Genomic DNA, 15,511 nt, shown 5'->3' with positions numbered 1-15,511 from the left:
GCCCCACATTGGGTGTAGAGATTATTTAAAGAAAAAAAATGTTTTCAGGGAGCCTGCGTGGCTCAGTGGGTTAAAGCCTCTGCCTTCGGCTCAGGTCACGGTCTCAGGGTCCTGGGATCGAGCCCCGCATCGGGCTCTGTGCTCAGCAGGGAGCTTGCTTCCTCCTCTCTCCCTGCCTGCCTCTCTGCCTACTTGTGATCTCTGTCTATCAAATAAATAAATAAAATATTAAAAAAAAGAAAAAATGTTTTCCAAGTTAAAAAGTTGAGTATTGATATAGTTGCTCCAGCTTTATTTTGGTTAGTATTTGCCTGGCATATCTTTTTCTATCCCTTAACTTCCAACTTTCTAAGTCCTTGTGTTTTAGGGGTATCGCTTATAATCAGCATATAGTTGGGTTCTGTTTTTCTGGAAGCTTCTTAGTACATTTATGTTTCTTGTGATTACTTATCAATCTGTCTTTTTAACTTCTGTTTTCCTGATTTTTCTGACCTGTTTACCTTGATAAAATTGAAGTTTTCTTACTTTTCCCCCCTTTACTATTTTTAGCCTTCTAATAATTACCCTTGGAATTTTAATGTAAATATGCTTAATTTAACAAAGTCCAAAGTTAACTGTATCTCAATTAGTAGAAAGACTCTAGAACACTTGAACTTTGAACGCCCTCTTCTGTTATACTTGGCCATTATAGCTAGCATTTAGCTTTTATCCTTTTTCAGTCCTGCAAACTAGGTGTTGTTTTTGTTATATATATATATATTTTATTGCTTAACATTTGCTTTCAGATTTCAGACCTTTTTACTGGCATCATTTTCCTTCTTCCCTAAAGCATATGCTTCAGGAAGCCGGGACTTTCAGGCCCACAGTAAGAAATACGTTTACTATTGCCACCACTTAAACCTGAAACAAAAGTTTTACAAGATAGTATTTAGCCTTATGTGAAATACAGTCTGTATTTTGCTATTTTTCCCCCTTTTCATGCCTGTTACAATCTACTAAATTAATGCTGTGGTCCATTGGTGAGTCACAATCTGTGATTTCAGAAATACTGCTTTAGAAAGGTTTTTTTTTTTTTTTTAAAGATTTTATTTATTTATTTGACAGACAGGGATCACAAGTAGGCAGAGAGGCAGGCAGAGACAGAGAGAGGGGGAAGCAGGCTCCCTGCTGAGCAGAGAGCCCTATGTGGGGCTCGATCCCAGGACCCCGGGATCATGACCTGAGCCGAAGGCAGAGGCTTTAACCCACTGAACCACCCAGGCGCCTAGAAAGGTTCTTTTGAATGAATCTATTGGTGGTAAAACTCTTCATTTCTTCATTTGTGAAAAATAGGTCATTTGTTATACGAATGACGTGTATTTTCTCCCAGCCCGCTGAAGCACACTGTCTTACCTTCTGTTGCTTTTGAAACTGCTGTCAAACTGATTGTGGGTGATCTTTTTTTTTTCCTGGATATTTTATGATTTGATGGTCTTTTTTCCCTTTGTAGTCTCACTCAGTGTGTCTAGGTGTATACTGTTTATGTAGCCTGTGTGGTATACTTTGTGCTTCCTGTATCTGGAATTGTCTTACTAATTTGAAAAAATCCTTAGCCTTTCTATCTTCAGGTATTTTTCTCATCTATGCTGTCTGTTTTCTTTTTCTGGGATTCCAGTAATACACATGTTAATATTCTTACTATATTCTTCATGACTCCTAGACCTCTTTTTCACATTATCTGTTTGCTTTTCTCTGTGCCACATTCTAAGAAATTTCAGTCCTTCCCTCTTTTTGTTTACTACGTCTTTTTTTAATTGATATATAATTTACATACTATAAAACTGACCTTTTTAAAGTGTCCTTTGGTTTTTAATATATTTTGTAAGTTTGTGCAACCATTGCTACCATCTAATTCCAGAACATTTTCACCTCCCTACTATGTTTTTAAATTTTTATTTTTTTTTAATTAAGTAAGCCTAGCACAGAGCCTAGTGCAAGGGCTTGAACTCATGACCCTGAGATCAAGACCTGAGCTGAGATCAAAAGTTGGACAGATGCTTAACCAACTGAGCCATCCAGGCACTGCCCTGGGCACCCCCCCCCCCAGTTTCTTTTTTGAGCTGTATCTGGTCTGCTTTTTTTAAAGATTTTATTTATTTATTTGTCAGAGAGAGAGAGAGGGAGAGAGAACGAACGAGCACAGGCAGGCAGAGGCAGAGGGAGAAGCAGGCTCCCTGCTGAGCAAGGAGCCCGATGCGGGACTCGATCCCAGGACGCTGGGATCATGACCTGAGCCGAAGGCAGCTGCTTAACCAACTGAGCCACCCAGGCGTCCCTGGTCTGCTTTTTTTAATCCATCCTCTAAGTAGCTGATGAATTTTTTGGTTTATTTTTTACAGTTAGGTTTCTCAATTATAAAAGTCTCATTTTGGTCTTTCTACAGTCTGCCTAGGTTTTTGTTGTTGTTTTCTGTTTTGTTTTGTTTTTAAGCAGGCTCCACACCCAACATAGGGCTTCAACTCGTGATCCTGAGATCAAGTCATGTGCTCTACCAACTGAGCCACCCAAGCACCCCTAGTTTTTTGTTTAAGGATTATATTTTTAAAAATTAAGCAATCTGTACACCCAACATGGGGTTGAATTCACAAGCCCAAGATTGAGAGTCATGTGCTCTTACCAACTGACCCAGCCAGGTGCCCCTGTAGTTTGCCTAGTTTTTAAAATATGGTTTATGTTTGCTCATTGTTTTAATTCCATTTTGTATTTTTTTTAAAGATTTTATTTATTTATTTGACAGATCACAAGTAGGCAGAGAGGCAGGCAGAGAGAGAAGGGAGGAAGCAGGCTCCTGCTGAGCAGAGAGCCCGACGCGGGGCTCGATCCCAGGACGCTGGGATCATGACCTGAGCCGAAGGCAGTGGCTTTAACCCACTGAGCCACCCAGGCGCCCCTCCATTTTGTATTTTAAACATTTTATCATTGCTTTATATTCTGTAACAGACTATTCCAATATCTGAGATTTGGGGTACCTAAATCTGTTGCTTGTTTCCAATGACTTTCACTTATAGACAGATTAATTTTCTTTTTTTCTTTTTTTTTTTTTTTTAACAATTTTATTTATTTATTCATGAGACAGAAGCAGGAGGAGAACCAGGCTCCCCGAGGAGCAGGGAGCCTGATGCAATACTCGATCCCAGGACCCTAGCATCATGACCTGAGCCAAAGGCAGATGCTTAACCATCTGAGCCACCCAGGGTCCCTGTGGATAGATTTATTTTCTCTTCTGTGTGTCTAGTAATCTTTTGACTGTAACCCCTGTTTTGTTGATCTTAATCTAGGAAAATGTTAAAGGGCTAAACTGGAGGATGCTTTCTGAGAGTGTTTTTGATTCCCCTCTGCCAAAATGCAGAGGTCCTTGGTTACTCTCCAGCCCAATTATAGGTTCTTTCATTTATTAATGAGGCTTCTCTGATCTAGCACCCCCATCTTGCTGAAACACCAAGCTCCATTGTCAACCACATGTCCTAAGAGCCCTTGTGCATCACAGCCCTGATTTCAGTTTCAGATGATAAGTTGCTCTGTTTTGTTTTGTTTTGTAGTGCTTCTTTTGGGGATTATACTTACTTCTGTGGTTTCTACAATGCAATAAAAATTGTGTTTTTTAGGGTACCTGGGTGGTTCAGTCAGTTAAATGTCTGACTCGTGATCTCAGCTCAGTTGTTGGTCTCAGGATTGTGAGTTCAAGCCCGACATTGGATATTATTGATGCTGGGCATGGATCCTACTTTCAAAAAAAATTGTGTTGTTTATATCTGGTTGGTTGGTTGGTTGGTTGGTTTGTTTGCCAGGAGTAGGAGTAGGGGATGATACCGTAATGCCAAAAAGCAAGTAAAAATTAATTTCTTTTTGGGGGCATCTGGGTGACTCAGTTCCTTAAGCATCTCATTCTTGGTTTCTGCTCTGGTCATGATCTCAGGGTCAAGCCCTGAGTCTTTGGGATCAAGCCCTGAGTCTTTGGGCTCCTCACTCAGCAGGGAGTCTGCTTCTCTCCCTCTGCCCCTCCCCTTGCTTGTGTGCATGCGTGTGTGTGCGTGCACATGCACGCTCTCTTAAATATATCTTAAAAAGACTAATTGAAGACAACTAATTTTTTAAGAGTTTATTTATTTGAGAGAGAAGGGGAGGGGAGAAAGCGAGCATGAGTAGAGGGAGGGGCAGAAGAGAGGGAGAAGCAAATAGGGAGCAAGATGCAGGGCTCAATCCTCGGACCCTGAGATCATGACCTGATCTGAAGGCAGATGTTTAATGGACTGAGCCACCCAGATGTCCCTGAAGACAGCTATTAATTTAGATAATACAGTAAGTTGCCTGAAATCCTTTATCATTAATGGCATCCCATACATGATAAACACATGGATTAATTAATAGTGTAAGTTTACGATAAAATACAATGTCTACAAAAAAAGAAATCTATCAGTACAACCACACACAAATCACCCTGCCAGAGTGCCACTGTGTTCCATCTGACTTTTATTTGTACCGCTAAATAAGCCCCCTTTTCTCTTTTAGGTAAGACTGCCTCTTTATAACATTCATTTAAATTCTACCAACTTAATTTTTTGTTTGTGTTTTGTGGTTTTTATAGGATTATGTTGACAAAGAGAAGGCAATTGCCAAAGCATTGGAAGACCTCAGAGCCAACTTCTACTGTGAACTCTGTGATAAGCAGTATCAGAAACATCAGGAATTTGACAACCATATCAACTCCTACGATCATGCACACAAACAGGTGAGGAATTGCTTGCTAACAAAAACAAAAACTTTGTTGTTGTAACTATTGAATTTTATAAACGTACCCAATAAACTTTGTGACTATGGTTTCTTATATCTCTAGTCTTTATCTGAGGTCCATCTGACTTACCTGATTTTTTTTCAGTGACAGAAGTCCCGACAGACCTTCTGAGAATTTATGTAGAGTGAAGAATTGTGAGCTTTATAAATCTTCATAAAGTTTTTGGCTTTGAATGGTTTCTGTATTTGTGTTTAATTTGGTAGTTCAACTGAGGATCACTAGGAGCTTTGTTTCCTTTTCTCCCTCTTTCCGAACATGTTAATCTTTGAACAATTATCCCAGACTCTGGTCACTTCATTCTTCTGTGTGTGTGTGTATATATATATATATATTCATGCTTTATTGGCTGCTGTTTCTTATCGGTAAGTCAGTTTTGTTATGTGGTATGCCTTGGAAGATAGATAAATCTTGAAAAGAAAGACAGAATTAGATGCTATCTTACTTAACTTGAACAACAACAAAAAAAAACCCCTCTGATGCTGCATGTTGAAGAGCTTGCTAAAAAGTGGTTTATACTTTCTTTGCAATCTTTTCTTTTCTTTCTTTCTTTTTTTTTTCTTTCATTGGTTTAGAAAATAAAATTGTACCTAACTAGTTACACACATAAAGAAGGTAGCAGTAATTCCCCAGAGGGGATTTTAGAAGGAAGAAACAAATCTTTAATTTCTTACAGTACAGTTCTGGCTTATTAAAGAATTTTGAGCCATTTGATTTGGGATGATTTTAGTAGAACTTGCTAAGTCTTTGGAGGTTTGGTAGTTGTATTTGTTAAACTTGCAAAATTTATGAGCATTGCTGGAATGCTCTCTTAAGTGGATCTGTTGAACCAATGTTTTTTTTGACCTTTGCTTTTTCTTTCAACCAACCATAAGATTTCAGTGCACAGGTAAAGGGCAAGCTTTGATTAAGTTTTACCAGCACAAGGATAGTTTGTAAACTCTTACACTTTTTGCAATAGTTTCTTCCACATTTAACCACACCTAACCAATTTAAGATTCTTCTACTAGTAGAGTTGTATTCAACACAGCTTTGAACTTTTTATACACCTTTGGACATTGTTATACTGTCAGTTCTGCTTAATTTGAAGAAGTAAAAATTATGATATATATGGCCAAGTTATTTTGGCAATTATCTTACTTTTTCAAAGAATCATGTGTCAAGAAAGAAAGTTATAACAGCAAATACTGCTTATCCAGTAACTTCTCAACCTTCTCAGTGTACATATAATTCAGATTTGGGGGGTTATTTTTTATGGAATTAAGAAGGACATTTAACATCTAAACACATAAATGCCTTTTTGGGCTCTTGAGAATTACTTCAAGCATGTGATGGGGGCATCTGGGTGGCTCAGCGGGTTAAGCCTCTGCCTTCGGCTCAGGTCATGATCTCAGGGTCCTGGGATCAAGCCCCACATCGGGCTCTCTGCTCAGCGGGGAGCCTGCCTCTCTGCCTACTTGTGATCTTTCTGTCTGTCAAATAAATAAATAAAATCTGTTAAAAAAAGAATTGACTGTGATAGGGTGCCTGTCTGGCTCAGTTGGTCAAATATGTGATTTGATCTAATGGCCGTGAGTTCCAGCCCCACATTGGACGTAGACCTTACTTAAAATTTAAAAAAAAAAAAATTGTCTGGGACAAATTAGAATATTCCAGAAGAAACTTTAGGTACCAAAAGGAATTTTAAAAGGTTACATTTTCAGTTAAAGAGAAGTCTCTTGAGTAAAGTTTCTGTTAGGAAAAAATAAATCAGGAAAATTGTCATTCAGACTTCAACAGTGTTTATATTGCTCTTTAAAGGGAAAAAACTCTATCAAAGCAACAGATTTACAAGTTAAATCTGAGCAGAAGTACAGAACTAGTGAAATTCATATTGACAACATTAATGTGGTGGACATCAATGTTTTAGTGATGTTGCTTTCAACTTTTGAGAGTAGTAGTAATTGTTGCAGCTCTGGTTCTTTTGAATTTGGCATTTTTATTCTCCTCTGCACTTTGGGATGACCTACTTCTCTCTCTGCTTTTATCTATTATAGTGGTTTTCCACATGGGGAGATTTTGTCCTCCAGAGAACACTTAACACTGCCTGGAGACATTTTTGATTACCACAGTTAGGAGGGTGGTGCTACAGGCATGTAGTAGGTAGAGGCTAGGGGTGCTTCTGAACATCCTACAACACACTAGAAATTTCCTTGCAACAAAGAATTACCTTGCCCAGAATGTCAATAAATGCTGAGGTTGAGAAACCCTGTTCTGTTAGGATTACTGAAAAACTATCAAATACATACGGTATTGTGCTATCATTTGGCCTTTGCTTGGTACAAACAGATCACTATCATTTTAAGTCCCCAGTTGTGTTCTAAACTTTTATAAAATACTCATCTAGATGATCCCGAATATTTATTATTCCGGGTTTGTTTTTGTTGTTGTTGTTGTTGTTTTTAGATTATCATCAAAATGAAAATACAAAAGTGAGGATATCTTATAGGGAACTCATGGATTACCTTTCCATGAATATAGAAATATGTCTGTGATCTTTGCTCTAGGAAGAAGTCTTTAGCTGGTATGATTAATGAATGTATGTGAGTTTATTTCTTCACCATGATCAAAAGCCCCTTACTAGGTATTTAAAAAAGAACAGCAATAGTATGAGTTTATTGTTCTGTTTGGTCTTAGTGGAGTGTTCTTTATTTGGTTGAAATGTAAGCTCTTTCATCTTTCTTTATACTGCTCTCTTAGTGCATAGTAGAATCTTGAAACAATGTTATAGATATATAAACCAGAAAATGCACAGTACTAAATTTTTTATAGTTCTGCTCTTCCCTGTACTTAGAATTTCTAAGGAGCCTTTAATCCCCTTGGTACAACACAGCTTAAATAATCCCTAAGAGGAGGTGCGTCCTGTTTTTCATTCCTCTTTGATGGACATGAACTTGCCATACAAATGGACCTACCATTTTCCACATTCATGCTCTAAAATCATAAAGACGCCCTGTCTTGTCTTCCAGGAAGGCACACAGGATTATTATGAATCTGAGATAATGGGTAAGTACATTCAACCCTATATGAGTAATCCCTAGTTTGCATCTTCCCGTCAAATTTTCACCATTAAAAATTTCCAGAGAAATAATCTATCATGTTAGTGGTAAACTACTAGTATAGACAGGATCCTGAACATCCCCTTATCTTCATGAAGTACAAATAATCTCTCAGAAGAAGGCTACCTGGTCACCCTCATTTGTGGTGATTTGGGAGGAGGGGGGTTGTTACATTTTTGTGAAGAAAGTCATTAACCCACAAATTTTAAGACCCAGCCGGATCTACAAAGATGAAAAAGCTCATGAGACATTTTGGGTCTTGTCAGCTGTTTAACCCTCATTTTAAGGTGATAATTTTTCAATACATTTTGAAGGGAAGGCCCTTCCATTCCTCAAGAGATAGCCCAGTCTGTGATTCCTTTTTATATAACTCAGTCCTGATATGCCTCAGTGCTTAATGAATATTAGTATCTATCTTCTATCCCTCTTGGCTTAATTATGGTACAGTCAAAATTACTTTGAAACTAAACATTCTTCTTTCTCTACCTCCTCGCCTCTTTCATTATTTTGTATATCTAAAAACATGTCTCCTAGTGGGTATGACCATGGAAACCATTTTCTTGAGTTTTCATAGGGCCTAAATTTCAAACTGTAAAGAACATTCTCTTTCTTGAAAGTACATTTGTAGCAACACAATAATAGTGCCTTATTTCTAACACTGTTTTTTGTTTTTATTTTTGTTTTGCTTTCTTTGTTGCCTTGTTACCTAGTCAGGATTCTCCCAGTCTTACTCTCTTTTATTTGTGGCACTAAGGGTCCTCCTCACCAGCCTCCAGTACATAAGCCAGAGATCACAAATTGTCCCATAGATGTATTTTGTCTGGCCTTTGCAGTATTAGATTTTTTCCCTTTAATTTTGGTTGGTTCCCAGCTTTTAAAATGAGATTTTACATAATTCAAACTTACCTTGACAAATTGAAATATCTAAGAACACTGGGCCTACTTTTTAATACAACAATTGGCTAAAGCTGAATAGTTGCTCTCTCTTCAGACAGGCACATGCTAACCTTCAATTAGCTGTGGTTCCACATAATCTTTGCTCTTATGTCAACTTGTATGACTCATTATATTAACTGTCAAATCCCTCTAGACATTTGGGCTTGTGACCCAGGCCCATACCTTCCTTTTCTCTCCACACAGGCTTCCACCCACAGCATTCTGATTGACACTGGGGAAGTAGCACATTGAAAAGCTGCCTTCTTGTTCTTTAAGGGGCCAACTTTACAGTTTGAGAACTACCTGTGGTAGTCTGGTCCAGTTATCAAAATCTGGTACAGTAAAGCAGCTTTGAGAAATTCTTTTTACTTGTACAAAAAATCAGTATCTTGGTCAGAGGAGAGAATCCTTTCAGCCTGCCTCTTCTTTCTGCTAAAATCGGTTCAGTATAAGACTCCTTTTATGTTTTTTTGAAAACACTGAAATCTCATTTAGTACCATGTCTGTTTCAACTGTAAAAGTAGTGGTTTTATGAGCTTTAAATAGCTGAACTAAAACAGAGTAAGCCTGTAGCAGCCATCAGTGACTGCTCTACAAAATGGAATCTACTACTGCATAATTTAGTTAACTTTGTCTAAATTGTTACAATTACTTTTTGATAGTATTGCTTACTTTTAGTTGACTGTGACAATATCAAGTAATATGTATTACTAAGGAACAGAGATTTTAGAGTTTTCCTCATTACTCAAAAATGAAATAGGTTCTCAATTGAAATAAGGTCTGAGAAATTCCTTGGTGATGGAAGGAATAATCATTTTTGGACTTCACATGGCCTTCATTCAAGTTTGGAATCACTTCCACTTGAAGATTCACTCTTTACTGGTTGCATTTTGCCTCTCAAGATCTTTACTGCATTTTATCCTCTGTATGCTTGGTACATAGGGCATCAGGACAGTAAGCATATCAAAACCAATTGGACCTCTAGCAAGCCACTATAGATTTGAGGAAATTCAGACTGAGTTCTCTTTTTTTGGTGCTACTTTGATATTCAGGGCAAGGGAAACACAAAAGTAAATTTTTAAAAGACAATTTTTTAAAAAGTAAAATTGAGAAATAATTCTAGGGCTAAAATTAAAAAGAAAATGAATCCTTCTAAAAGAAACCACAGGGGCCCCTGGCTAGATCAGTTGGTGGAGCATACAACTCTTGATCTTGGGGTTGTAAATTTGAGCCTCACATTGGGCATCGATCTTATTTTTAAAATAACTTAAGAAGTGAAACCACCAAGACTAGATACCAGTGAAGATATTCTACACATATCTGTATTTCATGTGTTTATGAAATGTTTATCCTTAGAAAACCATAAATTGATAATTGTAAAGTCGTGAAATAGATTAGGAAAACCATGAAGTATTTATGAATCCCAACGCTTCATAAATGTTGACTTAAATAGCATATGTCACTTCTGAAGAGATTATGCTTACAGAAGCAAAAAGCAAGTGTGAAAAGAGGAAGGCATCTAAGAATTTGAGCATATTAATAGTTTCATTTTAATAACCTGTAGCAGGGAGATGAAAATTTGTACCACTGTTTATGTTATTTTTCTTTGGGACTATTTTGCTTAATATAAGAGAATTGACATCATTTGGCTAGTCTTCCAAAACCTGGGTATGTTTTGAGCCTTTTCACTTGTTGAATTTTATATACTCACTACCACTGCTTTTCTTGGGGGTAGACTTCTTACATCAAGCTATCACAATCTAGTTAACCTTGGAAAACTGTTTCTCTTTAGGGAAACTGTCTGCTTTTGTGAGCAGGCAGGGGTGACCCTAAACAGACCCTTTGGGAACTTAGTTTGCTGGTAAACCCTATATTTTCTTCCTAGGAATTTCTAACTCCGTTCTTTATCTTGGCACACTTTCCCAGTATGAATAAAAATGATTCTACCCTATTTATGTTCTGTACTTTTCAGCCTGTTTTCTGCTCCTGTACGTTTATATTTATCAGAGTCGTGCACTATGGTGGATATTCTTGCATGAGGGCTTTATGTTCTATTGTAGTCTGAAAAGGTAAAGCAGCCTAAGAAACAGTGATAAGTCTGTGAGTGACAGTCCTGAAAAGAGAGCTCTGAACTGAGATGCTGCTGTTCTGTTTGCTGTAAGCCTAAGCTGTTCTTAGGAATTATGCTCCTTTAAATTTTACAGTGAGAGCATACCTTTGCCTCCAGATATGATCTGGAAGGCCATGTAGATGTAGCTCTATGTATAGATATTTTTTTTTTTTAAAGATTTTTTTATCTACTTGAGAGAGAGATCATGCGCACGGGGTGGGGGGTGCAGGCAGAAGGAGAATAAGAGAGAGAACCTCAAGCGGACTCCCCACTGAGCACAGAGCCTGACATGAGGCTTAATCCCATGACCCTGAGATCATGACCTGAGCCAAAATCAAGAGTTGGACATCCAACCTACTGAGCCACCCAGGCGCCCCATATATAGTAATATTTAAAACTCATTATCCACAAAACCACAGTGGCATACCATTTCATGCCCATTAGGATAGCCAGAATTAAAAGAACAGTAACATATGTTGGAGAGGATATGAAAAAACTGGAACACTCCTACATTGCTAGTGGAGTTGTAAAATGGTGTAGCCCCTCTGGGAGACAGTTCGGCAGTTTGTCAAAATGTGTTAAATATAGAGTTTACCATATGACCAGCATATACTCAAGAGAAATGAAAATATACGTGCATAAGAAATGAAAATACATGTGCACAAATAAATTTGCGTAAGAGGGGCGCCTGGGTGGCTGAGTTGTTATCCCAGGGTCCTGGGATTGAGCTCCGCATTGGGCTCCCCACTCAGCAGAAAGCTTGCTTTCCCCCCTCTCTCATTCCACCTGCTTGTGTTCCCTCTCTCGCTGTCTCTCTGTCAAAAAATAAATAAATTCTTTTTTTTAAGTGTGTATTAGATTGTTCATAGTATCCAAAAAGTGGAAACAGCCCATATACGTATCAGCTGATGAATGGATGAACAAAATGTGGTACATCTGTACAATAGAATATTATTCAGCAGTAAGAAAGAATGACTTACTGATGCATAGAGCAGGCACGAACCTTGAAAGTGTTATGCTAAGTCAAAGAAACCAGTCACAACCCCCTGTGTTGTATGGTTTTATTTATATAAAAAGTTTAGAATAAGCATGCCTGTAGAGAACATATATTAGGTTTCCAGTTAACTGGGTGAGAAAGGGGTAATGGTGAGTGACTGCTAATGAGCATGGAGCTTCCTTTGGGAGTAATAGAAATGTTCTAGAATTAGATAGTGTTAATGGTTGCACAACTCTGAGAAACCCACTAAATTTTACAGTTTAAATGGGTGAATTTTATGCTATGTGAATTGTATGTCAGAACTTCATGCAGCTTAAAATTTGGTGGTGGTGATGGTGACTATATGTACGTATACATAGGTGTGTGAAAAAAACGGTAAAGCAAGCACCCTGGTTCTGCAGAAATACAGCACGTTTTAAGGCATTTTGCTGAATTCCTGAACATATTGAAATGAATATTTAATAATAGCTTTATGACATATTAATTTGTTATTAACCAAATTATATTAATAGTCATTGTGTTGCAAAATAATTGGGCATAAATGGTAAGTATTTCATAACTGACTAACTAGGACTACTCTTAGCCAGCAAGAAAGAATGTGTGCTACTCTGCTTTCCTCTGATGTTTTCAGTATCTACAATCAGCATTAATGTTTAGTTTTCTCTGTTACCAAACATTTGGTTTTCTGTGTTACTTATATCATAGCTTACTGATGAACATGTGCTAAAAGAAAGAATTTATATCTAATGTCCAGTAACTTGGATTTCCTTAATCATTCAGCTGCAGTCTTTCCTTCCCTGAGAAGTTTAGTACTGAGACTTTCTGTGTTCTTTCCTGGTCTTTCCTTTTCTCACCACATAGTGATGTTCTGGATGGTCTCATTCAGAATTATCAAACACCAAACGACTTTGCATTTGGGAAACCTGGACAAGTAATAGCTAGCATGATTACTCCACTTTGGGAAGGGAGAAGAGATTGATGTTGTATCATGAGAAAGAGGAAGGAAACTGGGGAAAAGAGGGCATGGATTTGGGGTATGCAGGATTGATGACATAGGGGAAAGGGAGTAGTTGAGGTTCAGAAAAAGCTGAGTTGGGCTCAGTGGGTGGAGCGTGTAACTCTTGATCTCAGTAGAGATTACTTTAAAAAACAACAACAACAACAAAAAACAACTGGATTATACTTAGCCAGAAAAAGAGATTGAGGTGGGAACAATTTCTTTGCTGTTTCCTGTTTCTGTTCATAACCAACAAATAATACATAAAGTATTCGTATTCCCTTTCTCAACAGCTCATTTTAAAACTGAAACCAGTTTGGTGAATGTTTATTGATTATTTCTTTTGTGCTGTGGACAACAGTATATGATTGCAGGGTTAGTGCAAAGGAAGACTAAGCTTGGGTCCCTGTTCTGGGACTGTGGGGTTGTTTGGTAAGAGGAAGAAACTGGATAATCTTTTGACCCTAACAAGACAAAATCAGGTTTTCTCTTTAGAGTTGAGTAAATATTAGAACATGGGATTTTTAGTGGCAATAGGAAATACTCTCTGTTTTCCAATGTCTGAAAACAGTAGCCTGTTTTTCTTTAAATTGAGGTAATAGATTTAAAATACTTGAGGGGGCACCTAGGTGGCTCAGTCTACCTTCGGCTCAGGTCATGATCCCGAGGTCTTGGGATCAAGCCCCACATCAGGCTTCCTGCTCAGTGGAGAGCCTGCTTTTCCCTCTCCCTGCTGCTCTGCCTGCTGTGCTCTCTCTCTCTCTGTCAAATAAAAAAATAAAATCTTAAAAAAAAAATAAAATACTTGAGAAAGACAATAGATTTATTCCTAGTAGATTATACCCAAATATTTAAAAAAAAAAACCTTACAGCATCAATTTTTGTTAGAAAAAATAGCAACAAAAGATATAAAAAATATTTTATTAATTCAGACCCATATTTTGTTGCTGGGGGAAATTATGTGCAGATGTATCTTTGTGTCATTCATTCCTGGGTCAAACACAGTGCTACTCCTTGCTATTATACTGCACATTGTTGATAATGTAAGCAAATTTGTCACCCACATCAAAAACCTGGTAAGATTTACCAGATTCTCATTTCTCTGATTTAATTTGTTCAGAGTTGGGCAGTGGAGCCGGAGTTTGTCTGTAATGGACATTTTGCTGCCAACACAGTGCTATGTAGGCGGTGTTTTAAGAACTGGAATGTTATTTACATTGAAGTGGTCTTCAGCTCAGAGAGCCATGGTTATGTCGATGGGTATTTCAAGAGCTAGATTATTGTTAAAGTCTCCCCCGGTGTTGGTCTTTTGGGAAATTTAATGAAAACCCCGGCTACCATGTATTGAGAATCAGTGAGAAGTGGCCATTTTGTTCTGTGCTGCAAATGTATACTTTTTTGGAAACATGCTATTGGTTTTTCAGAGCAGGATCTTCAAATCCTTTCATTTTGAATGGTGTTCAGTCTCCCTTTTCTTTGAATGAAATATTGTCCGGCTAAAAATGTATTACATGGCTTAAATCTTTACTAGTATAGTTCAATGAAGAAGCAGTGTTATTAGCAACACTTCAGAAAGCGTACTTTATAATTTTCGGAGATAAGGACATAGTTGAAGTTAGCTTTGATGATTAATTATGTCCCCTCAGATCAGTCTGTGTCCCAGTTTGGATTCTAACTTGAATTTTTTTCTATGCATGGAATGAAATTTGCTCAGCCTTTCAAAATGTTTTGGATTGATGGCACATGGATAATATTTGGTCTCCTTATGTGAGCTCTGTCTCTGACAGGCAGGTATTCTCTATTCCCCTCTATTCTCACCTTGAAGAAGTTACCTGAAATTGTGTTCCTCTTTAGAATTTAAGAGGAAAATAAAAGTATAGGACACAGAATTTCATATGAACATTCAGTTGCAAATGAGCCAGGCTTTTGGAATACAGTAGCTAACTTTGGAAAACCTAATTCTGAATTAGGGACTTTTTACCTTTACAAAAATTACTTTTTATATAGGAATTGAGAACTTTCTGATTCATATCTTTTTTTTTTTAAAGTTTTTCCTATTTGGCCTAATTCTTTAAAAAAAATTTTTTTTAAAGAAATCTCTAGGGGCACCCAGGTGGCTCAGTCAGTTAAGCATCTGACTCTTGATTTCGGCTCAGGTTTTGATCTCAGGGTTGTGAAATCAAGCCCGAGTCAGGCTCCACGCACAGTGTGCTAGCCAGCTTAAGATTCTCTCTCCCTCTACCCCTCTCTATTTCTCTCTCTAATAAAAATAATAATAATAAAGTAATCTCTGCACCCACCATGGGTGCATGACCCCATGACCCCCAGATCAAGAGTGGTATGCTCTACCAACTGAGCCAGCTAAGCACCCCTGGCCTAATTTTGTCCAGAAGTGGGGGGCTTAACATTTTAGGTTTTTTGATTCTCTAAAGAATGAGACTTCTTTACTAGATGAGAGTAATAACTAGGAAAACCATATATGTTACATTAACTTGACAGTGTCCCTAGTAGAGTCATGAAAATTATCAGGGGCACCTGGGTGGTT

General features: G+C 37.7%; 1 protein-coding gene across 7 annotated transcripts in view; it reads left to right on the top strand.

Moving 5' to 3' along the window:
• The window catches only part of GPATCH8 (G-patch domain containing 8), a 108,623-nt gene that overhangs the window by 79,861 nt on the left and 13,251 nt on the right, over positions 1-15,511 (top strand). For all 7 annotated transcript variants that reach the window (XM_080827371.1, XM_080827372.1, XM_080827375.1 and 4 more), the window contains one exon: positions 4,625-4,768. In XM_080827371.1, the coding sequence (XP_080683497.1) occupies positions 4,625-4,768 (144 nt within the window). The remainder of the gene's footprint in view (positions 1-4,624; positions 4,769-15,511) is intronic.

Source organism: Martes martes (assembly GCF_963455335.1).
Source record: "Martes martes genome assembly, chromosome: 16".
Classification (NCBI taxonomy): Eukaryota; Metazoa; Chordata; class Mammalia; order Carnivora; family Mustelidae; genus Martes; species Martes martes.
This window is presented reverse-complemented; position numbering and strand designations above follow the sequence as displayed.